Source organism: Atta colombica, unplaced genomic scaffold (genome assembly GCF_001594045.1).
Source record: "Atta colombica isolate Treedump-2 unplaced genomic scaffold, Acol1.0 scaffold233, whole genome shotgun sequence".
Taxonomy (NCBI): Eukaryota; Metazoa; Arthropoda; class Insecta; order Hymenoptera; family Formicidae; genus Atta; species Atta colombica.
The window spans coordinates 379,720-407,659 of NW_017259331.1; the positions used below are offsets into that span (position 1 = coordinate 379,720).

The 27,940-nt window shown below is 31.1% G+C and overlaps 1 protein-coding gene across 1 annotated transcript in view; it reads left to right on the forward strand.

Annotated features, from left to right (window-relative positions):
- Window positions 1–5,352: 5,352 nt before the first annotated feature.
- LOC108688493 (adenylate cyclase type 6) overlaps window positions 5,353–27,940 on the forward strand; it is a 102,761-nt gene continuing 80,173 nt past the window's right edge. The window contains exons 1-3 of the mRNA XM_018194775.1: window positions 5,353–5,424; window positions 19,999–20,262; window positions 23,180–23,338. Coding sequence (XP_018050264.1) covers window positions 5,359–5,424; window positions 19,999–20,262; window positions 23,180–23,338 — 489 coding nt within the window. The 5' untranslated portion in view covers window positions 5,353–5,358. The remainder of the gene's footprint in view (window positions 5,425–19,998; window positions 20,263–23,179; window positions 23,339–27,940) is intronic.

A 27,940-nucleotide genomic window follows, 5' to 3' on the forward strand; every position in this document is an offset into this window, starting at 1 on the left:
CGAGCGTTCCACTTTCACAGCGTACATCCACGTGCAAATTAGTAATTACGCATGTAATATAATGTCTCTCGTAGCCGTAAATTGTTTCTTGGGGAACACATAGAACGCTGTAACAGCGTGCAGGATAAGAATACATGTACGTTGCTGATAATGATCACTCTTATTTTTACTCGGATCCGTGTCATGATTTATTTATGAAAGAATCTGAATTTTTCACAAAATGTTTCTACGTGATAATGTCAGTATTTTGTGTAAATATTATTGGATAAACCAATTTCGAAATTTTTTTTCAGTTTTTGTTTTTTAATTATTGTAACTGTTTTTTATTTTAGTAACTCGAGTCCGCTTTGGACTCTATCTATAGTTTATGTTAAATTTCGGGACAAAATTTTACTTGTAATTTTATATCGTGCATTTTGATATTTGTGTATTTCAGAGTATACTTGATGTGTATGTATGAGAACACGGATATTCTCTCTTCAAATCTTTTTCATATTACGCGATACGTTAAAATTATGAATAAAATTCTATTCTAACATAAATTATAGTTCGCCAAGAAGATCTAAATTACATCAAATTTCATGTAATATGTTCGTTTAGACGAGTACTCGCATTAGGAATGCTGCAAATAAATAATTTGTTACGCCGTCCGAAAATATCATGCGGAAGTAGCTAAATTTTATTCACACTCCGGCAATAAATCCGAAGCTATACGAAATATAACAGTGAATTTCGAAATCGTGTGCATCCATTACGAATAAAGAGGAGTATTACGAATAAAGAGGAGTATTACGAATAAAGAGGAATTACCGCGTCGTAACGGACATATAATGTAGTCGAAAGCGAGAATGTGTTGATATCACGAGGCGGAACAACAGTCTGAAGAAGCTGCGTTACTAGTATCGGTCTCTCGGTCAGTATAATGATAATTTATGCGTAGGATAAAGTGCGCGGCATCTCGGCGACGTAATAATTTATTCCTCGAAGAGATTTCACGGTCTGGCAGATTAACGAAGACGAAGGGAACGATAAGACGACCAGACGTTTGCGACACAACGCGACAAAGTAACACCGACGATGTGAGCGGACACATCTCAACGCGACCAATCATAATTATTATTCACGAGCTCAATTAGTATGTCACGTCGTTAACGAGGTTGGCCGCAACAGCAGCAGCCAGCCATTCTGGAGATGCAAGCCTCGATTTAACAATGTCGCCGATCCCGGCGATGGTAACGGCGCCTTTGAAAGTTAATTAATTTATTGTTGAGCTGTGTTCAGTCTAACAAACTGTCGCCGGCACTTTTGTTCCTTGCGACCGGCACGCCGCGACAGCGAAGCCTTAATTCCGCTTCATTCATCATAACATTCTAGCATGCGTGATTAATTCAGTGGAAGCTGAAACAAATGCGTGATTTCGCTCTGTGCATAATAAATAACAAAGAATAACCACGTTCTTGAACTCGATACTGCGAATTTGTGGAGATTTATTGTCGCAGGATAAACCGAAATCTATCAATAATTTGCGCAACGTTAAAGGAATCTCGGGATAACATTTAAAAAGTTTAACAACAATAATAATAATTAATATTTCAGTATAAAATAATAAAGTTGGATAACAAATACATATAGAAAATGAAATATATCTTTCAATATTAATTATTGTTGCCAAACAAATTTCTTGTCCTAAAATTTCACACTTTTTTCTTGATTTCCAGACAAAATTTCATGATTTTTCCGATGTTTTCAATAATATCTTAAAAAACTTTTTTATAATTTCGTCTTGATTTGGAAAATATTTTGTTGAGAGTGCAACTTAAATTACTATTAACGTTACTGACACTATTTATATTTAATTGTTAAGTTGATATTATTTTAAAATTGCGTAAGTGTGACGTACGTATGATATTTTTTTAAAGCAAAGAATTTTAATTTTTCAGAAAATTTTGCAAAATTCCTTGATTTTTCTCCGATTTCTAGTTTTATGGCAACCTTATTATGTAACAGATAGAATGTTATTTGAATAACAAATTAATATTTAAGTCATATTTCATGTTTCATTTTGAAAATCCTCACATTTCTGCGGTCTATCCCGTTATTAATATTAACCTTTAAATAAGTAAATGGGATGACCACAAACTTCAGGCATAGTTTGCTAAATATTCTTATTCTAGAAAAAGGAAATAAAAAGTCCAAATGCCTTAAAAGTCTTAAAGTTCATTATTTTTGCATTCCTCTAACTCATAAAAGTATAATTATGTATATTGTAATGTAAATTTAATCTATCAATAATTTGCGCAATGTTAAAGGAATCTCGGGATAACATTTAAAAAATTTAACAACAATAATAATAATTAACATTTCAGTATAAAAATAATAAAGTTGGATAACAAATATATATAGACTATATATATAGACTATAACATGATATACTATACTGAAAAATAAGATTGGTTGAATATAGCATAGTATTTTTAATTGGTTGCAGCAGCTAATTTTTTGTTACGTTAGCCTATCGCTGATACTGATATTGCGAATAAGCTAACAATTAAAAATTAGTCCTACAATCAAAAATTGGTTGTAGCTAATTAAAAATGCTAGGCCATATTACATTTTATCATCTAATTTGCTACAACAATCAATCTTTTCTTTCAGTGTAGTAAAAAATATAATCATAAAAATAAAATTATTCGTGAAATATTTTAAGCATCCTATCAACTTGCGTATCTTTAGACGATTTTTTTACTTAAATAAGTAATTATAAATCATTTTTGCTAACGCATATGAATATAAAATTACAGTGGGAATTGCAATAAAGTTCGCTATGACAATTGGGATCAGAAAAAGGAGTTACTCCGGATAAGAGAAAGCGCGTTCGAACAATGGAAAGTCAAAGGAATAATGGAGTAGGCGGAATAAATTATGTCCGTAACTCAGCGTCCGCAACTTTGTGAGCCACGCGGCAAATTACTTTCGTCTATCGATCCCGCAACGGTGTTCCCGCTACGCTCGCGCTATAATATAATACACTTCGGCTATCGTTGGTACATTAATAATTGCTCCGCCGCAATATCACACATGCGCGCATCCTAATCAACGTTCTCGCGAACTTCGCAATATACATCGCGCGCTCCGACGACAGTGGAAATGATTATATTTGTCGTGTCGCTCTAATGTCGATGATGGAAGTACAGTGTTATGAACAACAAGCCGCGAGATTAATGTGTATTGATTGCCGTAAACGCCGCATATCCATCATTACGACTAACAAAAATAACGATGTCGTTAAATATTTTTTCGCAACGCAATTTTGCTTCCAGCACGTACCAAATATAATTTTAAAACAAATTTCAAATATAAAATTTTATTGATTAAACGATCTTAACCCACACGTTTCTGTTCACGTTACGAATACATTGTGTAAAAATATTAAATAAATATATTATAATATAATATCTTATAGGACTGCACGTGATAACACAAACTATGAAATCAATGCCTTAAACGGTTAAACGGTTATAGTATTTTTTTTTCAACAATAGACGTTAAGGATTATAAATGGTAAGAAAACTGTATATGTATTTTTATTAAAGAATAGCATATAAAATGAAAGAAACAGTCAGGTATGCTATTTCGAGAATGGAAGGATAAAATATTTAATTGATTTTTCTCTCGATCTTCTTTCTCTTCTTTTTTTTCTCACTGTAATTGCCTTCGATAAAAATAATATATAATTTATATGAAATCTCAGAAGAGCGTAATTTTAAAAAATAGATCTGTCACAGATAAAAACAATTTAAAATATTATAATATTTATAGAGTCGTAAATTATACATGTTATATATCATGAAGAAATATCAAGAAATTCTTTCATACGAAACAACTGTGCGGTTTGAATTTCTCTCTAACGTAAACAATAGAGACCACTGGAAATTATTTGTTTAGACACGCGATATAAACATTGTAAATGCTCGTTACAGGTCAGACGAAATTTCTTATCAAGTCGTCCCGAAATTTTGCCTGTCTGACGATTATATTGTCTGCGGCAAATTAGATTTCTTTGTCAAGGTTCGTACATACATGATTGCTTAGATTATCTTTGTCAAGACGCATTTATATTAACTATTTCAAAACAGCACATAAGTACATGATACATAATTGATCTTTAATTAAAAATTGAATTATGCAAATTACACATTAAAAACATTTCGTATTTGAAAACGATCTACTCACGTTCTTGTTAAAATTTCGTATTGACTTTTTTAATATATTTGAATATTAATTTAACACAATGTAATTGTGTTGTTACTTAAATAATTTGTGTTAAATTAATATTTAACATTTCTTAGTCAAATAATACAATTTATGAGTAGACAAATGATATAACCGTAAATTTTAAAACGAATGAATAAAGTGTGTTAATTCAACATATCATAAAAGTTAATTAATTTTATTGAGAAAGAATGCATTTTCACGGTTTCTTTACAAATTAAGTTACTTTTTCTGAGTTTCTTTTTAAATAATATTTGTTACTTTAATACAAGATAAATATGTTATTTTCTAACATATTATCTTGTATTAAATTAACATATCAATTAGAGTGGATCATTTGAGACACGCGAATTGTGTTAAATTTAACACAAATTTCTAACGGTGTACTTATTAAAATTGGAAATTTAGACTTTTAATTATTAATTAATTCTGCAACGGATGAATATTTATCTTTTTAAAGTATCTATTTTAAGTTATTCTTCGAAATAATATTAGCATTATAATATCTACTGTTAAAGATGGATGAAAGGAGACTTAAAAGATTAGAAACAAACATAAAAGTAATTCGCGTAAAAGTTAGAAAGAAGTATATACCCAGTGCTTGTTGTACTAAAAACTTAATGAAAATAAGCTAGCATTCCATATTGCATTTTGCATTTTCACAATTTGCCTGAAGACTTATTTCGTCATCTTAAATACCTCCATTACTTTTTCATTAAGCTAAACGCTTGAATACTATTAATAAAAAATATGTTATAAAGTGAAATGATTCATGTGAATATTTCGTTGCAACATTGCACAACGGTAAAGCTTAACAGGAACCACTATCTAAAAGCTCTTCGCGGCGGTACACGAATTATTAACGACATTACCTCGAACGTTAAGTTGCGCATCGAATATTAATTAATTTGAAGCACGATCGAAGCAGACATGAAAAGCGATGACAGAATAGAAAGAGAAATTTGATGTAGCGAATTTTTTTTGCGCAGGAGAAACATGAAGTAACGGATAGCGACGCATCTCGTTGCCCCGGAGGGCTCGCCAGTGTCTGGAAATAAAAGATCAGTGGACACGGAAAAATACGGCATGGATTTCCCGAAGCGAGAATGGAGCCACAGGCTCAGTCTTCGTGGCAGCCGTAGGACTCATGAGGTAATCATTTCGTCGACAATTTTCACAGCTTTTTTTTTAAAGCGACCGAATTCCACAAAACGAAGCGTGCACTAGAGAAATTAATGTATTAAATCGAAAACACATGTCGATATCTCGTATCCTTCAACATTTCGTCGTTCAAAATGTCAGCGATGTCGAAATTAAATTTCCACGAGAAAATCATACTGTAACTAAATTTATTAACAAGATATTTTATTTCTCCTTGTTACATTTCGTATAATTGAACGCGTCAGTAATTAAACGCGTTAGGTATAATCAGTCTAGTTCTTGGAAATTGCAATTTCTGAAAGTTTATAATTTCTGGAAAAAATTATTGAATCACCTAACTCTTTGTATCACGGTTATATAATTGCTTTCTACTTGACTGTATGCCATGCCGCCATATGCTGGCGATTACGCATAAAAGAGAAAAGTAAAGACTGCAAGTTTCATGCAAGGGATGCATGCTCTTGCATACATTATTCATAAACGGGTTTCTCGGTAAGACTGAACGTTGGTCGCGTTGCTGCTCGATATCGTATAACATTGCTTAGGCACACAAAAATTATATTTTTACATATCGTCACGAAATATCGTAGTTGTGAAAAAGTAAAAAAAAACGAATGCATCTGTATGCATTATTTCGACGTAATTGCATAAGTGTGTTACGTTATATGTCTTTCAACATATATGGATTGACATAAACATATAATTTAATCATTGCACGTATGTACATTTATAATAAAATTTATATTGTTATTACTTTACGAATCGATATTAATACCGGCATATAGTTATTCAGAAGCGGAAAATTATTTTATATATGATGATGTAATATACATAATAAATATACATTCGCATTAAGAATGTATATTATAGACACGTATTTTTTTTTTATGAAATGACAAAATTATGAGAAGTTACAGACTTTTTCTATATTACATATTTAAGTGTAAATACAAAAATTTGCTAACAATTTAGAACCTGGATTAAAAATTATTTTAATAAAAGTAAATATGTTTTTAAAAAACAATTAATATAAAATGAGAAAATTTTTATTTAAACTATAAAATTATATTATTGAATATTTTAAATATTGACCTTATTGAACTGCTTCTTGTGTGTACATAGAACACTCATTTTTCATGGAAAGTATAAATTTCCAATTCCAGTCACTTTTTGCAGAAACTATATACACCTGACGCCTACCTTAAAATGAGGTGTGTTGCAATGACAACTAGATACAGATCTCTATATGGAATTGGAAATCCGATATTTCGTTAGTTTACTAAGCGAGGAGGAGATATGTGTATGTTCATTTTGATTGAAGAAGCATTATTTTCCTATCAAATCGAAATTAGATTGCGCACGTTGCAGTGGTATTTTCAATTGTTATATCGAAAACATTATTATCGAAATGAAATTTCATTCTAAAGTGATCTCCATCAAAGTTACGAAATTTCTCCACGATAATATAAAGTTATGGAGGCAATTATCGATTTCTGGCTGACATAACTCTCTCATTACAGTGATATATTTGGTAGTATAACAATGTGCCAGGTGGCGTGTTATCAACCCTTCGCGGAATACACATTGCACGCATATGTTAGGAACACGTCGATGGAGAATGGAGGTAAACGGTGCCAACTAAATATCCCGAGTGTTTAGAATTAGAGTTCAGTTTCGTCAGGAGACAACGAACACCCATTAGATCGCGAAGCGATTCAGTTTTATCGTTGCGTACACCTTAAGTGATATCTGCATTTCAAGAAGTGTCATCTGGATAATTTTCATTTCGCAGCATTTCGAAGCGCTTGAAGCGATCCGTGTAGCAACTCCCGTAAAAAAATGACATCGTAATATTGTATAATAACATTATGATAAAATAAACATTATGATTGACAAACTTAATAAATTAAGAGCGATTTAAATTCAAAATCGTACACTGTTAAACCTAGTGTTAATTTGACGCTATATAGTTTCAAATTTAACCACTGTTTTAGTATAAAATAATGATATATTAAATGGGAGCTGTGGCGACTTAAATTAGATTAAATTTGATATTCTATAGATTTAACAGTGTACATTAACCATTATAATTCAGAATTGTCATAAATTTTTTACCTAAAATTCTATGACTTTTTCTTTGATTTTCAATAATAGATTCCTATTTCAAAATTTTATGTATTTTTGTTTTTAACATAGTAATTACCATCAATATTGCCGACACTGCGTTTTTAATTTAATTTTCTATATAGTTTTGTAAAATTGCCTGACTTTTTCTATAATTTCTCTGACCGTTTCCAATTTCTCTGACAATTTTTTAATTTTCGTGATTTTCAATTTTGTGGCAACCCTGTAATCGTTATCCTAAATTGTAAGCTGCGGAATCCTTTAATTCTTTGTCAAAGAGAATGAAATACCATAAAAAAGCTCATTTCACATATTCATGGTTTGACAGATCAAATAAAATACACGGCAGAACAGAATGCTATAGCGAATTCGAATGCAACAGTACGAACCGATGCACATTAAAGGCTGTCATACGCAAATTGACATACATAAAGGCGTATGCATAGTAATACTGTATTATCATACATAAACAGTTGGATCAGCAAAATATATATATGCACTTGGCATAACTTATTGCATTGTTTGGTAAAGAGAATATATGCTGAGCATTTCATCAATCAAAACACTTATGCTTTTACATTCAGATGAATTAGCATGCAACAAGCTATAACTGGTGCGCATTATTCAACTAAATGCGGTATTAGGACCAAAAGTTTGACATACAGTCTGACAATCGAGAAATTATTGAAACTAAAGCTACATGTTTCAAAATTTACCAGTATTAAAACTTTATAGTCACGTAACTTTATAGTAACGTAAATATAAATTTTCAGCACTGGTGATGAATTTTGAAACATAGTCCAATTGTTATTCTATAACGAGCAAACAGAATAAAATAAATTGAATACGATACTGTAGAAAAAAACTTGTAATTTTTACTAATACATACTGTAAAAGCAATATATAATATAAACTTGAAAAAAATTAATTATAAATACGAGCTAACTCAACTACAATTCGAGTGATTACATGATTCAGTAATATATTTTCGAAATGACCGTGATGATCTGAGAGTGGTTTGCAGCAAGAGATACAAGTGACATAATATAACACAGTAAATCATTTGATCTTTGTTTGATTGGCAAACAACAACATGATAATGATTACACTGTGTGTTATACTGTATTACACTGTCATCCCTTGATAGAAAGCACTTTAAATTGATACAGAAGGCGTGACGTTTGAAAATCATTAACTCTCCGTTTGCAATCAAATTAGTCTCATTATCTGCAATCTGGGTGTTTCTTGTCCAAATCAATATTTTTATACTGTTCTAGGTTTTTAAAAAATGTGAAAAAATTTAGAGTTACTTTATAACTTATCTCTATTATTAAGTTTTTTAATTCAAATATTGAAATCTTTAAAAATTAAAATCTGAACAAAATTAAGTAAGAATAAAATTTCGAGAGTGAAATTTCGCTTGTATTAAAAAGTGATACAAACGGAGTATTACATATAATTTCTAATATTAATTTACGTCTTCAAAGAACTTCAAGAAAATTTCTTTCATGAAAATAACACCATCTATAACGAGACTTTCTAAACATATTGAACCTAATGTAACCAGGTAACCAATTAAATGTTAGACTTTTCTATATATTTCTTTTTACAAGTCTGCAAATGTATTTATTAATTTTAACTATTTATTAACTTTTTTTTTTCTTATGTTGATAAACTTAAAATAAGTTTTTCTGTAGAGTATAGTTACAACTTGTTTCATTCTATTTATTATTATTCTTTAAATTCTTTGGAATGAAATCTCATTCTAAAGAGTGAAAATTGAGCCAATCTTGAAAATGAATGGCTCGATACATTCAATCTTTAAGAGTGAAATTTCACTCTTCAGAGTGAGATTTACTTTGCAAGTTTAGAGAGTAAATAATAGCTATTTAATTTCAGCAATTTCCTGATTTTTTTATCCAATATATTTTAATAAAAGACGTTAAGATAAAATCGTCTAACAATTATAGTGAGAATTTAGATGGAATGCGACGGTATATAGCGATGTTAAAATATTAATCCTGCCGTGCTCGGAAATAAAATGCGCCAAAAATGGAGCTCGATAGACCGATTCGAAATCGACGACTGACGTTAAAGATATTTAGGCGACGTTTATGGACCACTTACAAACGTAAAACCCACCTTCCCAATAATTGTGTGCCGTTCTCGCAACGAGATGGCATTATCGTTTTAATGTTTTGCTCTTTATAGGTCTGTATTCCACATTGCATTCGTGATTTAATGCTCCCACGCGCGGTTGAGGAATGCACGTGTTGCCTTAATATTCAAGTATTATCTAGTTGAAAGATGCAGTTCAGAATAAAACGGATTTCACCTCTGATGCATGTGTGTAATCCACCGCCATGTGTAACTAAACTGTCGTACGCACAATGCGTGCGATGCGCAGAATACGCGGAATACCACGAGGCGTATGCACGTGTACATGTTCGGGCGAAATCTGCTCTTGAATGCATTTCACGCCGCACAATCCCATTTAGCGTCTCGATCCCATTTGTCGATGAGGAAAAAAATCGGTTACGTTTCGTAACTCATTAATGGACCGATATTCATTGCAGCGAACAATAATGAATGCAATCGATTTGAAATATAGGTACCTATAGCTATACGTATAATAAATACGTAAAATAAATTGTAAGCATCATAAATAACAGTGTATAAAAAATTAATACGCGAAGAATTAATTAAATTAATATATAAGCGTAATATACGTATAAAATAAATTCTAAACTAAATATGTAATACAGTGCAAAAAATTAACAATGCGAAAAAAGAAAATTACATTTAGAGATTAATAGAAGCGATCTAGAATGTAATAAAATGGTCAACAGAGAATTAAAGAAGAAACGTTAAGATAAGATAACAAGCGAGGAACATGGTGTTTAATTACCCCTTGTATAATTAAAGTAGCATGTTGCGCAAATAGCATTTATGTTTTGTAATGCTCGTTATGTTTAATTATTGTTCGTAGGAGAATATAAAACTGCAAATAATTAAATTTAATATTTATGTACCATTGCTGATGAAGTAGTTGACAATAAATGATACTTTATAGATGTAATTATGCTTTTTCCACAACATTTCTTTTTCGGAAAATATATTGTTCTACAGAATATTGGGAACATAGTAGAACATTTTACAGAAGGGGCTCTTTGTAATTTTGTGTATTCTCCGATCACATAGAGATCATTTATTGATGAAGTGACAAATGCGTGCTTCATCTGGAAAATATGGATAAGGTCAATCTATTTTCTTCGGCTTTTTGTCCAAAATTTTGATTCGAATAACGTATATTCGATTTATGCAATTTCAGACGTTCTATAAGCGAATATTTTCTAGAAACATTTTTCATTCAACTATATATTTCGAAAATGTATGCACATTACATATTCATATATTTTTGTGTATACACATTTTTCGTTATAAATAAAAATTACGTATTATTTTAAATATGTTTTTCACCTCACAGTAGAAATTAGAATTATACATAATCCATGTAATTATATTAATTTCTTCTCTAAATAATTATAATTATATATAGTTGCAAACACTATTCCGTTTTCTAACCACACATGGATATGCATGCTGCGTTCGCCAGCGTTACCGTTGTAATTAATACTTTCCTAGCGATTCAGGATACAACGTAGTAATAGTGCAAACGAAGCTACTCAAGGGCTAAAATTTAAAACTTAGAAATAGCAAATACAAGAAGAAAGTAATTTGCATAATTATAATATGTAATATGTAATCGTATGAGGTCTCTGTATAACAAAACTTTAATCATATTAAAAAAAAAGTTTATTTTTAAGTTTCATAAATTCTTATAACTTCTTAACCTCTTTTTTACTGACATTAGAACATGGTTCCCAAATTATTAAAGTAATTATGACTTTTTTTTAAATAGAAACATTCGATTTTATATTATTAATTTAACAAAAAAAAATAAAGTGTTATTTGCTGTGGAAAGTATCTCTTTTATTTAGTTCAATACTTGACCGTTACAAATGAGGTTGGTCGCGTTGGTGAGCGGCGTGAAAAAGCGCATGTCATTAGAGAATTAGAATAGAGGAAAAGAAACGTTTCGAATTAGACGCGTCAAGAAACACGAAGCACATGGCTCTGGTAACATACAATGAAATATAGCAAGCACGCTTGCGAGGTCTGTCACATTTCTTGGATCTTCGTGCGAGTTTTCCTAACTAATCAGCATGAACGAAGTATTCACGGAAAAGTTGTTGTTGAATAATTTAAAAGCAGTACTCGTTGACAATTTTCACTCACAATTTTTCACCCACAATTTTTCACGTAATGAACATGCGAACAAACCGCTTCGCACATAAATCGATTATGAACCATCGATTCTCTTTGCAAAGAAAGCAAATCTAACAAGAATTGGTTAAATTATTTCTAGAAAAGCATTGCGAAACATGAAGAATATATTTTACAGATGTATCATTCAAAACGAAGATATTAAATAAATGTGAATACGAATTGAAATTTAGAAATTTTTGCTTTTGATTTGATCGCTACATTTCTCAATCGAATTTCATTTTTTATTCAATTTTCGTTATAAAAGTGTGTATAAAATATTTTTTATATGATATAGATAATTTGTTATATAAATTAATTATACCATGCCGTTGCGATAATGATATCAAATGCAATCTTTTTATTCAATAAACAGAATTAATGTTCTTCGTTACACTCAACATGATTAAATGATGGGAAAATACGGAATAAAGTATCAATAGAATAATCTAGAATAATTAGTTCTTTGTGTAAGTAATTATACTATTCGTTTAATGAACAGAGTGAAAATGTGAATAGCAAAAATATGTTCGATACAACTCAATTACGAAAGAAATTATGCGAGTAATTTTTAGAAAAGAAAATATATTATATTTTTTTATTTCAATCTTCCACGTCATGCTTGTTTGTTCATATAGAAAGCATGATTAAAAGAATTAATGTAAGAAATGTTAATTAATCTCCTTCCTCGTAACTATATTTCTGAGATTTCATTTCAGTAATTCCATTAATACTAAACGTATAATTTCACATCGTACCTTCATATTTACGGTAAACTCGAAAAGAAGATTTAATTACCAAATGCACGTTGTATATTTAAGAAAGATTAAAAACGTTTAAGAAAGATTCATCAGATATTGTTCTATAAGTTTCTTGGAGTGAAATCTCAAAAAAATGAAAATACAGTAATTTTTGGAAAGAAATAAGAATATTTCACTTCTTGAAAAAGATTGACAATTTTCACTCTTTTCAAAAAATGGGGCAATTTTCACTCTTTTGAAGTGAGAGTTCGCTCCAAAAAGTTTAGAATATATATAAGACGTAAAGTAAATGCTTAGTCGAATGAGTTTTATTATATATCCTCCTTAAGATTAGTCTAAATCCACAACCTTGCTTTAAGAGGCTGTAAGCCGTAAGTTGCAAGTGACGATTTATCGGTCACGGAATTTATGCTTTTGAATCGTAAGAATGGGTTTTGCTCAATTCGCTGAAGTCTAACAGTTAAAAAATTCTCTTGGTGTTACCTACACCAAGAGAATTTTTTCTTAGAATTTATTTCCTGAATGACAGTCGTGGGATAACATTGTAACATTTCGAAGAATTTTAATGTAAATCTCTCTCATTCGTCAATAAAACTGCAATAAAGTATAAAATAAGTTCGATCAATTTTACTGAAGTGCATGGTAAAAATCTTTAAAATATTGTATTGTATCACAATTACCATTTTTTCAGGGTAAATTTTAAAAGAAAATTCTCTCCGTAAAGACTGCGCAAAAACAGTTTAAAGGCAGAAATTATTGTTACTTAACTTCTTTCGGCTTATGATTTAAAGGGATCCTAAAGCCGTACGAGGGTAGTTTGAAAAGTTTTCGGCTTGACAAAGAAAACATATGATTTGTGGCAAAATTTTTTTTTATTTTTCGACATAGTCCTTGTAGATCAATATATTTAGACCATATTCCACTTTTTTACACCTTCAGTATAATACAATTTTTCTAACCTTTCAAAATAAGCGTTTGACCAGCGATGATCTCCGTATTTGTGGAAAACTTAATAAAATGCAGAACATTACATGAAGATCAGCGGCACTAGTGATACGTGTCAGTGTACTCTCCGACATTCGCTCGTCTCACGAAAAAGTAGAACGATATCGGAGTCTCTGCGCTCTGGGAATACCGTCAGTTATAATAGAACGATTTTCACAACACGCAATATCAAAGAGCACACCGTATGAAATATCGATGAGCTTATATGGCGGGAAAGATTATGAAACGCCAATCGTGTATCTTATAGAAATACTTCTTTTATTCATGGAAGACGGACGAAAGAAAAAGTCGGATTATCTCTAATAAGTAATACGAATGTTTATAACTTAGGAACTTTGTTAAAAATCTTTATTTTAGATCATAATATGTGAGAAACACAATCAATTTTAGAAAAATGCCTATTATGATCAAAGCTGGATCTTCATTGCTTTAAATAATTCAAAATTAGCTGAAAGAAAGATCGATTATTGCGAAGAATATTATTAAAGCGTTGGTGGTCTAATGACTTAGGACGCTCGTACGGAATATAAGAGATCCGAGTTCAAGGTAATATTTTTATATTACCCCGGCCGAGGTAATATTTTTCGCAATAAATTTAATAACAGTTTCAACATATTAACATCTTTATGTCTTATATGATGCTTGATGATAGTATCAAATTATTAAATTGCTTATCAATTTAATTCGCGATTACTAAAGTAGTTTTAATTACGTTTATAATCCGGAAAAACAATTCGGCGTGCAGTTTTAAAAGACTACATTATAGTATATATGCAAGTACATATATAGTGTATTAGTAATTCAAGATTGAATTATTTAAAGCAATGAAGATCCAGCTTTAACCGTAATAGGCATTTTTTTAATATTGGTTGTGTTAGGAACTTTAATCATATTAAGAAAAGTATAGGATATCTAAAATTAAAGATGCTACAGAAATTAAATAAGAGAAATTAAATAAGAGACCTTGTACAGAAAAATTTTCTCAATTTTCTTTGCAATTTTTTAAAATATTAGAGGCATCATTATTAAATCAACGATTAATTTAATTGTGATATTATTATTTTAGCTTTAATTTATAATTTTAAGAACTTGCATACATAAAAATATCATTAGGCACTAAAATCTATCCTTGACCGTCCTCAGTCCTCTCTCTCCTTATTTATTTAATTTCTTATTTATTCATGTAACCATTATTAATGCTACAAAAAATTATGATGTTCATAAACTTCTTAAATTAGAAATTTGAAATGGTACAAATATAGAATCGTTATTTATCATATTCGAAGTAAACTAGATATCGTGTACCGCGATACCGAAGCACCGTTAAGAAGCGTTATATCGACCTCGTTATCGCGAAAAATGCATGAATCTGCAGCGACATGAAAGTTTCCGCCGTTGAAAAGTTCGCTGAGCTGAAAACTGCTTGGTGAACACCAAGACGATACACGGATGATGCACGAGAAAGAGCGTGAAATCGAGAGAAGTCATGACCGTTTGCGAACGCGTTCAGAGAGTATACTGTGAAAATAAGAATAGAGAACACGCGCACCAAGATTGTCGCGACACGTAGGTGTAGACGTGAAGAGAGTCAGATCTCACATTTCACTCTCAAAAGAGGGACGGATTTAGTTACTTCAAAGTAACTTCACGCCTTTCCAAAAATAGCGAAATAACTTTCATGTCAAGATTGCTTCAATTCTTTCATTCCCATTTTTGTTTCTTATTTTTATTGTACTATTTCATATCTTTTTACGATAAAGCAGCACTTTTTAATTATCTTAATTTAAACTAATATTCTAAATTAATTTTGTATATATCTTCGAAATTTAACGTAGGGATAATTAAATCTGACTTAATTTTATATAAATAATAAAATTTCTAATGAAGAAACATTTACAAAGTCATTCCTTTTGATTAACTTGCGTATAACATACATGCGACATACGGTTCTCGCTAGACATTGAAAGCTTCGAAGAAATCTTTACAGAATGTTCGAGCACGCATAGTACCTACATGAATAGATAAGAAAAGGAGCATTATACTCGCGACTGGTTCTTAATCCGACCCTGGCCCGAAGAAAGCATACATGGGGATGTCTTCAATGAAATTCCCTCACGAATCCCTCAACATGAGAGGATTCGCAAAGGACGTCAATGTCGTATTAGTTTGTTTTTCCACGAAAAAGCCTGAGCCTCTATTTCATTCTTTCCTTTCATTTTTCCCCCTCTTTCTGTTTCAATATATCAGAGTTGCTCTGGAAAATATGACATTGATAAAAAAAGAGAAAAGAAAGAATTTTTTCTAGCAATGAGTATTTTTTATTATTATTGAATATACAATTTTTTTCATTTTTTTAATTTCAAATTTCTATTAACTTAAAGTTAAGAAATTCTCTCCAGATCAAAAATTGTATTATAATGCGAAACATGATCAAAATATTAAATACTAAATAAAGATTAAATATTAAATACAAATAGAGACATTTTATATTACAGACCTTAAACTGTTTCAAATATTAAGAATCCGCAACATCATGTATGATAAAGTTTCACTAACAAAGGAACACAACCAAGCGAATCTTTCCGATTTAAATGAGTTTTTAATAAGTTGTTCTATGGATAAAAATAGGAGACTCGTATTTTTTTTTATAGATAGTTGAGTCGCATGTTAAGGGAGTGAAATCTTCCTCTGAAAGAAAAAAATTGGTTTCAGATTGAATATCCTCGAAACTAAAGAGATAGAAAAAAATTTGCAGAATGAAAATTAAATGGCATTAAGAGTACTTTAGAACTACAATAAAAAAAAATTTTTATCTTTATAAATAAATAATTTTATTATTAATAAATAATTAAAAAATATATTTTTGGTAGTTCTAAAATACTCTTGAATCCATTCAATTTTCATTCTGAAATTTTTTTTCTATTTCTTACAGTTTTGGCGATAATCTGAAAGAAAAACAATTTTTTTCAAGGGAGGATTTCACCCCCTTAACGTGCGACTTAGCAGGTATAAAAAATACGTATCTTCTATTTTTGTTCGTAGAACAACATACTAAAAGCTCATTTAAACCGGAGAGATTCATTTGATTGTGTCCTCTTGTAAAATCAGAGTAAAAAAACAGTTTAAAATATACTTAATTGATGTTTTTAATATGTTTTAAACATATTTTTTTATAATACTGTTTAAAGCATAAAAACATTTAAGAAAAAACATGATTTATATTGGGAGTACAAATTAGTTCGGTCCGTTTTTTATTTCAAAACAAAATGAATGAATAGATCAATTAAAGTATATTGTCCATCGCTGCCTACTACTTTTTCCCATCTCTCAGGCAATTTTCGAATTCTATCTCGAAAAAATGATTCGTCTTTGAAGGCGATCCAATTTTGGAGCCAATTTTCGATTTCTGCGAAAGAAGTGAACCGATGACTTGCTGCATCCTTCAAAACAACCAGTAATCAGAAGGAGCAATGTCCAGAGAATACGGTGAGTGCGGTAAAACATCCCATTAGAGCGTTTCCAAATATTTTTTTACGACTTTAGCGACATGAGGCCGAGCGTTGTCATGAAGAAGAATAACTTTATGTCTTTGCTCGTATTCTGGCCGTTTTTCTCGCAATACACTCAAACGAATCAATTGTAGCCGATACCGATCGCCCGTAATGGAATCGCCAGGTTTCAGCAGCTCATAGTAAACAAGATCCTTTTGGTCCCACCAGATACAGAGCATGATTTTTGAATCATGAATGTTCGGTGTTGATGTTGAGGTCGATGGCAACGATTGATCTGGCTTAGCGTAGTATTTTTTCTTCTTGGGGTTGTTGTAGAATATCCACATCTCCAGTCACAATCCGATGCAAAAAATCTTTTCTCTGTTATCTTTGAATCGCCTTTCAACGTCTCTCGGTTTCAGTTCATAGGCACCCAATTTCCTTGTTTTTGAATCATTCCCAATCAATCGAAACGGCTTGTTGAGTTATCCCCAATGCAAGATTCTGCAAGCTCCTCTTACGTTTGACTCTGATCTTCGAGTAATGTCTCAATTCTTTGTCTTCGAATTTTTTTGGCTGTCCAGAGCGAGGCTTGTCTTCAACGCTGAAATCTCCATCCTTGAAACGTCGAAACCATTCCCTACATGATTTACCAGTTGGAGCAGTGTCACCATAAACTTCGACAAGCATTCGATGGGCTTCAGCCGCACTTTTCTTCCAATTAAAGCAGAAAATCAAAATCTCTCAAATGCTGCTAGGTTAACACAAAATTCAACATTTCAAACACAGTAAAAATCAAGGTTTTTGTATGAAACTCAAAGTGATATAAACTGAGTATTATTAGTATTAGTAGATGTTTAATCTTTCTGAAATCGCCAAAATCAGCTGTCCCTATGAACCATTCACAACAGTTAGAGCAATCTTTAGGGAAACGGACCGAACTAATTTGTACTCACAATAAAAAAAAAAAAACATTAGTCTTTGTCAACCCTAAAATTAATACTCGAGTTTTTACTTTTATAAGAGCCTACAAAATTTAATGGAGCGATCAAATTCTAATTTAATGTTTAACACATAGAATATTAACTAAATTAGAAGTACAGAGTCACTTCCTTGTCGTATTAAATGTGCTACGAATAATTTAACGCGAATCTACTCTCGGTCGTTTATGCGTTATAATAAGGCGACAATCATGAGTATTTACGCAAGACTGCGCACAATAATGGCTGCATACGACATACGAGGACTCTCTTGCATGCTCTTGTTCCCGGCTGCATGCACAGATATATGGATGACTGCGCAAAACGTGGCATCGAGAGACCGTATTGAAAACGGAGTGAAGTGCTTCGTTCCGCGAGAGAAAGACACGAGTAAACATGTGAAACGAGAGCAATGCGGCTTATTTATTACGGTCACAATTTCAGTTTCAGTTCTCGTTCCCGCAGATCCATTTCGGGGATGTCACGTTCATTGATCCTGAAAAAAGCGATCTCCGCTTACCGTTTTCTGCATCGACAACTCGTGTCGCATTTTCACGGTGGACCACGACAACGCGCGACGGAGCAAACGCGCGTATATTGGACGATAACTAGAACGAAATTTCTGACAGCTGACGTGCGGTTTACGTAACACCACGTAACAAGTCACTTGCCAACAATGTCACTTCCGAGTCTTCCGGTTTAGAGTATATACCGCCGTCCGGTTTTGTCGCATTTCCGTTTTAAGAACACGAGTTTTTCGAGAAACTTCAAGTTTATTTGACTTCTTTTTTTCGCGAAAATTTTGCTTCAAGGGAAGTCGTATCTTTGCAACAACGTTCTTTAATATTGCAACGCAATACGTATATTATTATATTTATTACGTCCTGAGTAGCTTGTACGTTGTGAAGATATTTTTGTAATCCTGGATGCAGAAAGATGATCTTAGATACATCGTGGTATTTACGTTCTAAATATATGTTTTAAAGATATTTTGTAATCTCGCGGATACATGAAGACGAGACGAGCGACGTGCTGAAGTTAGAAGATTTTGAATGAATTTTGACGTAGTTTTTTCATATATTGTAGTGCAAAAACGTGGCTCACACGTTCTTTTCATACTGCAATTTCCGCGCAAAGTTACGAAAATTTACGTAACGGGTGTCGACTTTCTTTTGACGTTGCTTGGGATGTTTTATCTTTGAACAGAACCAAGTAGATACTTTCTATGCCTAAGGCGACATAAATAATAGCGTCTCTGTGACACTCTTCTGAAATTAAAAATGTCTTAAAATATCTTTCTCTAAAACAGAGAAATTATATCTAAATTAAATGGCATCAGAATAATTATTTTTCTATCAATTTTTCGTTCAACTTTTTAAGCTTATTATTAGACATTTTACATTAAGTAAAGTATGATAAATATAGTTGATCATATTTTAAGTAAAGTACATAAAAATATTTTATGTATTTAAAAATGTCAATAAAAAATGTTGTTTACATATAAATTCATATGCAAATTATTTATATAGGCTACAGTCATTACAACAAATTAATTATGCACTACGTTTTTATCTACTTTTTAAAAAAAAACATCTATATTTTAGCTGCTGTATAGAAATAATTCATAAGTTATTGATACCTTATAATAACAGATACAATAGATAACTGTTTCTTCAAGAAAATGAAATATTATAAAAATCATGTTTTGATTATAAGTAAGATAAGAGATTTAGAAGAGATTTAGAATTCTTTGTTTGTTATTTTCAAATAAAAGAAGACATATGAAATCACAAATATAATTTTTAGAGAAATTTCATGATTAATTAATCATGGAGAGCATAATTTTGTCAACTGAATGACTGTGACCTTTTCCACCAGGGCGAAATCGGGCACAGAATAAGCGGAGCCCCCAGGTCCACCAGGAGATGGGCAAGCCTCAGGCAACATGTGAGCAGCAGTCATGACGGCAGTAAACCTCGCGTTGAATTGCTGTTTAATACGTCGGGTTCCAAAGCCTCTACACCATCCTCACAACCACACACCCCTAATACACCGAGAACGCCGCACACCCCGCCTATCAAGAAATCCAATTGGGAGGTCATCGAACACTTCACCGGCGCGCCGCGTCCCTCTATTATCACGGTGAGTTTTAGCTTTTTATAAAATGCATTATCATGGATAAATGTATAATAAATGTCCGATTATGGCCGAATAAATTTTATTCTTCAACTTTAATGTAAAATAATATAGCTATACAAAAAGTTAGAAATGAAGAACATTTTTGAACATCAGAGGAAATGTCAGAGGATAAAAATTACTTTATACTATTTAATGCTATAATTTTATAATGATTTAATCGCTAAATAATAATTAGCATAGACTGAAATAAAATTATAAATTATACTATTAAATTGGTATGATAAGAATTGCAGTGTACACTTTTTAAAAAAATCTACTGGAATTTTGTAGTGTACACTTTTTAGAAAACTATTTGAATTTTGTAAGAAATAAATGAGTAGGTCGGATTAATTTTATAATTTTATACACTTTATGTTATTCATTAAGTAGCAAGTGTCTCATAGCGCTAATTAATTTTTTTTAATTATTGAATAATGTCAAATGAATATTTATAATTAGCAAGCGACAATAGCTAATAGATATTAATATTCAATATAGATAATTATTTATTATTATATTGGAGACAACAACCTTCTGAGGAACATCATTTTGTCATAAAAAAACTCATTTTTTTAATTGATTTTGCTCAAAAATGTTTTGAAAGTAAAGAATCTATTATTATTCTATATCAATGTATTTGTATCGATGTAACTTTTTCAGGTTTTTTATTTCATTGTTCAATACTACATACATTTCCATCTTCAGTTGTGTAATTAATGTACAGATCTTGAATTCATTAATTTTGAATGAATCATTCATTTTCCATTAATTAACCTCGAATTTATTTCAAATTTAATTTTAAAGTGAATGTTGTAAAAATGTATTACTCTTACAGGGTTTATATAAATATGTATTCACGTGTACTTTCTCAACATTCATTTTAAATTTTATTTGCTATCCGCAGATTTATATTATATCATCAAAAAATGTAATATAGATTTCTGTTTTAAGATAGAAACATTTTTTTCGAAGTTCATACAAAATGATTATTAATTTCAATAAAATTAATTGAATTGAAGAAAAAGATGATACTCGCAATTTGCGTAAGATTAATAATTTAATTAATTGCTATAAGCGATGAATTTAAATTGAAAAAGTAGAGTTATATGTTTTACAATTTCGGTATTTCAGTAAATTCTCCGACAAGTTATTATTATCCATGGATAATATAACTTTTGACATTGGAGAACGTTGCGTCATTATCGAATGACCGGGTAAAATGTCGAAACATCTGCGAGAAAGAGTACATTAACAACTGCTTGTATACGTGACCGTATATGAGTGATACGTCCATGTGGTGCACACGCGCATCACGTTTCTCCATTACCGCGACCGAGTCTCTAGCAGAAGGTGTATGAAATCACTGAGTAAAATGAGGAAACGAGAAACTGTGCGGAAAGACAAAACCACTTTGTCAGATCTCTTTCTCTTTGATGCAGCCACTCAATTTTCAAGGTGGAGGCGCGACTTCGTGCATTCCGATATTGAACTTTATCAATAAAGTCCGACTCTCTGTTGATATGAAACTCATTTGACTTTTTAGTCACATTAGATCTGTCCGCGTTGCATGCACTTTTTGCACGTATATTAGCATTTTTTTTCCTTTCTCTTCAGCACTCAAATATTAAATGTTTATCCCGTTTTAAATGCAATAATTTTTGATGATTTCAAGCAACGCGAACAGATCTTTTTCATTCGCATTGCTATATTGAATTTGCGGACGAAATTTTTGTTATTCATGCCGTAATTCATGAACTGACCGAGTTGTCTTCATCAAAATTATGATTTTGCGCGTCGAAAATGAACGGTGCAATCCTCGTAAATACATTAAGGCGTCTGATAGAAAAAAATCGCGATATCGTAGTAAACGGGATGAATAAACAAATCGTAATAATTTTCCGCTCACACGGCTACACGTTTCATGTGTATTTCGCATGTTTCATGATCTCTCTTGGAACAGGAATTATTGCTACGGAAACTGCTCGCGGCCAACGTATGTACAAACAATCGTACTGGGGTAGGCGATTATCGTATTACGGACAAACACCAGCAAACACGTCCGTCGACTGTAGTGTGTGCCTTTCGTTAAATCACATTTATGCACCATGTACTGTACTGTTTGTGCGACGAATCGTGACGTAACGATACTACCGGGTACCCTGAAATTAATCGAAACATGAACGACGTAACGTGATAATATTTGCATCATCATCTTTTATTAGCTTCAAATATACTCGTTTTCGATATATTTGCAAGTAAAAGTCCGTGATTAACATTTATCGACGCATATTTTGTACTTGTAAAGTGACATTCAAGTATCTTTCTATTTTCAGAATTTAATTCCTAATAAAAAAAAAACCTTACTTTTAATGATTAATAGTTTGAGAATTATTTGTGTCTTGTTTATGAAGAATAATATTTTATTCAAGAATTTGAAATTAACAGAATCACGATATCCCTTATTTAAAAAATAACACAACTAAAAACGTAATTTTTAAGTTATTATCATGAAAGAGTTAAGTAAACATTATACTATTAATTTTCAAAAATAAATTAATTTTATAAAAAAATCATCGACAAACTTTAAAATACAAAGATGATTTTAAAAAATATCAAAATTGTCATAACTCAAATGTGAATACAGCTATAACTAAAGTCTTAAATCTAAGCTAGACCTTTAGTGCCTAAATAAAATTTCGGTATAAATTTATGTAGACGTTATCGTGTAATATATGTTTCTAATTTATTATATAAAATTAAAGACATTATATATAAAATTAAGAATAATTTTTATTGTAGTCTGCGTTTCGAAAATGAATACATTTTACGACGCAATATTCTATACGATATTCTTCAAAGAATCTCGTCGGTCTGTTCGCAGATGGCTAGAGGATCGGAAATCGGTGTAGCACCGATAACCGGAAGAGAATCTGTGACGGAAGCTGCAACGAATGTAGGGATTACTCAGCACACGCGGAAATGCGCTTTGAGCAGATTCCTGAGCTCGCTTTGCGGCTCTCATCATTTCAAGAACCTGCAGGTAGGAGTGGCAACTATTTTCTGCTGAACTCATCTTTTTCTTTCCCTTTTATTCCGTAATTAGTCGAATATCACGCTTGAGAGTGTCGGATACGTAATTGCATCGATCGTAGACCATGCACCTAGCAGCAAATATTGGCTGAATTCACTTGTAGATATACGATGTAGATTTTTACTTTTCGAAGTGCACACGTAGCTGAATCTTATGCATACCTTTTACAGATGGTTCTGTTTGAAGTCAAATCCGACATTTAATAGCGCATTGTAATTACAACTTAATTAAATTAAACTACGCCAATGTGATTCTTACTAAAGAATTATAAGTATCTACATTTTTTAATTAACTAATTGGAATTGTTAATTAAAATGGTTAAATTTGTTGATATTGGTACATTGATCTATTATGATAAATATAGCTCGATTTTTTATTATAATTTATATAATCTTTTGTGTATTTTTATTAAATTAATTTTTATCAAAATTAATAACGTGTTAATAATAAAGATTGACATTTATGTTTTTAATAGCTTTGTAAGTTTTTCTCATATCTCTCTCCAATAATTTTTATGACTTATAAAAATAAATAAATTATTCTTTTGCGTGCGCAATTCATATTAAAAATATATGAAATTAATGTCTTCGTCACAACGAATTTCATCAACGCGTTAAATACATTTTTTGTTTTAGCAGTTTTTTAATCTAATTTTCAATCTTCTTGCTAATGATGAAATTCCTTGAAAATTCCGTTATTGATAAAAGGGACCGATAAGATCTTAAAGCGATGTCTTAAGCTGACTATAGTGACATTCACCGTCAAACTCTTGTCATGCAAATCAGTGATACTATCGGAAATTAATCTAAGTTCGTCATGCGGAGGCACGCGCGAGGGAAACGCGTCAGCGCTGTCGATTGACGTGCGTCCGCTGCGTAGGAGTAGTAATACGCGTCAGACCTGGCAAACTCAGGCAACCCGGAAAGAAAGAAAGAGAGAGAGAGAGAGAGAGAGAGAGAGAGAGAGAGAGAGAGAGAGAATGAATGAATGTGACTCTACGATATTAGCTTTTTCAGATATTTGAAAATATAACTTATATAAATAATTTTAAAATCTAAATTTCACAATCTAAATAATATTAAGGAGATACTAGAGTGACCAAATTATTGACACAGTCGTATAAAAATCTCTGGACTGGACTGGAATTGAAAATCCTTTTAGAGGATTAAAGTATAGACGTAAAATTAGGACGAAGTGGGTACACAGGATTTTATATTGAAATAAAAAAAAGTTAAAAACTATTTCTTAAAAACTACTTAACTTTTTTTTTATTTATAGTATATATATATAAATTCCACTCTGCGCTTCTTAATTTTGCGTTACTTTTACTTTAATTTAATTTTACTTAATTTTACTTTAATCCTGTAAGAGAATTTTTTCAGTTCAGTCAATTCGGAGATTTTTATACAATTGTAATGACGATAATTTGGTCACTTCAGCATCCTCTTAATTACAATAATATATATATTCTTTTAATATTTGCTTAAATGGCTCTCTTATGTTGTTTTATTTCATAAGTAAGATATTGTATAATACATTTTCGATTGTTTATAAAACATACTGTTTTGCGTACTGCTTGTTCTGCGAAATTTTATTACAATATTCCTGACCTGTCACGTTTGTCTTTCACGCTCATTTTCTACTATTTACAATTTATTTCTTATTTACTCCGGCAACATGTTGTTTAAGAGCTTAAAAATAAAAACGTAAAAAACCAGATCAATCGAGCAAAATTAAGTATTGGTTAACTAATTAAGATATTTATTATATAAATGAACGTTTCGTGATCACGGGTCACTTCTTCAGCATAAATTTGTGCGTTTGATCGAGCTGGAATGATTCACTTTGATTCCTTAGATTCTGATGTAAGTTTTTGATTCTTTTTTACAAAATTAACTGTATTAATATCAAATTTTCTTTCTTTTTAATAACTATTAGACTACTAAGCCGTAATTTTTACATTATTTTAAATACGAAGCGCTACTACGATTTGAGTGTTAAGACGTTGAATTATTATATATATTCATTTAAATGAATTAATTTCAGAAATTATAATTGCGTACCGATATGGTTGTCAGACTTTCAACGCAATCAATTTGAAATATTAATAATCCAAATTTCCCAAATTTAATCTTACAAAATTGTAATAAACTTATTGCGAAAAATATTGCCTCGGCCAGGAGTCAAACCTGGATCTCTTGCATTCCGTGCGAGCGTCCTAAGCTTTTAGGTTACCGAAACAGTCTCCATATTGGCTTGCAATTATAATTTTTGAAATTAATTCATTTAAATATAATAATTCAATAAATTATCGATGATTGATAATACAATTTTTATATTACTGACTTTGTTTGTCACCGGATTTTCGCTCAACAACAAAATATTGATGACCAATCAATTGAAATTAATTGATAATTATAATAAATCAAGGACTGGCTCCTACTTTCCAACTATCAAGAAGTATGTACAACGTTCACAATTATTTTATGTACATGGAGCTCAAAACCAGTACATCTTTTGCGGCAACAATATTACATTAGCGATTACATTACATTTTTGCGTTATGTCAAAATTGACAATTTTATATTAACGATTTAATTGTTTATGCTGAAGAAGTGCTGAAGAATCTATGGTCACGAAACGTTCATTTATACGTTCATAATAATTTTGACAATAATAAATAAATATCTTAATTAATTACTACAATAATAAATAAATATCTTAATACAGACAATAATAAATAAATATCTTAACTACATCTGAATTTTGCTCGATTATTGACTTGATTTTTTATGTTTCTGGTTTTATATAATATGAGCGATTTTTATACTTTTAAAAATAAAAGTATATACACTATATATATAATGGATAATTTGACAAATAACAACATTTAACAAAAATTCGACAAATAGACATCTAATAATTCATTAATCCATATGTAGAGCATTTTCTTTCATGCGTTTTTCCGAATAATTTGTGTCGCGTCAATTGTACTGATGAGGACTCAAACTGATGGTTAAAACATATACGTATATTTACTTTCTTAAATTGCATTTAAATTACATTCAAACATCCTATGTTAGCTTTATATCGACATTATTTATTGTTATATATATAAGGTAAAATCATTAGTTGTAGAGCATTCTTTAAAAAAAAATTCATATTTTTATCCAGAAAAATAGCAAATAATTAATAAAATATTTAATAGTCATGACTGATCAAAGATTACATTATGGATGATTTTATTTCATTAGCATTTTGTATGTTTTAATTTGAATTAAATAAAGTAATGACGATTATCCACAATTAGATCCTACGTTCTAATCGCGGATCAATTCACCAAGTGCTTTATCCTTTTTGGTGACATTCCTACATCCCGTAAGGACAATAAAAATGATTTGCGCATGCTTATCATAATATATGTAATAAAAAAGAATTAAAATTATAAAGCCCTAAACACAATACGCAACCAGTTGGAATTCTGTGTCTGTCGCCTTATAGCCTACCAATCAGCGTTCAGATTTTTCATTCTTTTTATATGCGCTAACTTTAAAGTGAATGGAAGAATACTACAGTCTATATATGAAATCAAATTAGTTGGCGTTTTTTATTTCTTTCGCGGCATTGTGCAACGGGAAACAACAATTATATTATATCGCTTATTTCTGTAACATTCTTATTGCTATTCTTATCGTTGTTGCTTTATATTGTGTTTAGGACTTAATTGATGATCCACATTTAATTTTAGTGATTTTACCCTACGTTAATCGGGAAAATAAAATTTCGCGCAACAAGTTTCGACTGTCGGTATCTAATCTCTATATTATGCCATAAAATAGTATGAGACAAACAAGTTCGCGACAGTTTCGAGTTCGAAACTGCGGACCACGTTTCCTCTCTCTTTTCTGCAAATAGTAACACGCAAATCCAATGCTAACGATAAATTGTCTCTCTCTTCATAGGCCGCATATGTGTTTCGGACACAATCGGTGTATTTCGCGGTTAAATCATCGGTTTTGTCCAATGGAAAATAGAACGCGACTGGCGAAGATACAACTATTCGCGGTGCTCGCGGAGTCCCCTCTGCGAAATCCGATAGCCCGGTGACACGAACGACGTAGTTAATGCGTTAGCGGCTCTTTACCACCCCGTAGGGTTCGAATAGAAATATATCGAAATGTCTCGCCTGTCAAATGCAGCAAATGCTCTAACAAGGACTTTGATGTATGGAAATATCGCGGAGATGTTTTAGAATATTAAACATGTGCGAACATCACTGGTGTGGACACTCGAGGAACATTCCAAGTCGTATTTATTTTAGACTGATGTACGGTAGCTACAAAACTGGGCCACTTTGCAACTTTAAGAGAATTAACATGAGAATATTTATATATCAAAAATGTTATTTCTCTAATGTTATTACTAATAATTCATAAAGCCATGAATTAAATGATTATGGAAGTGATATATTATATTTGAAGTCTTCTCTATACATATTATATATATTTTAATGTGAAAATTATTAAAAATTATTGTTATTAAATTATTAAA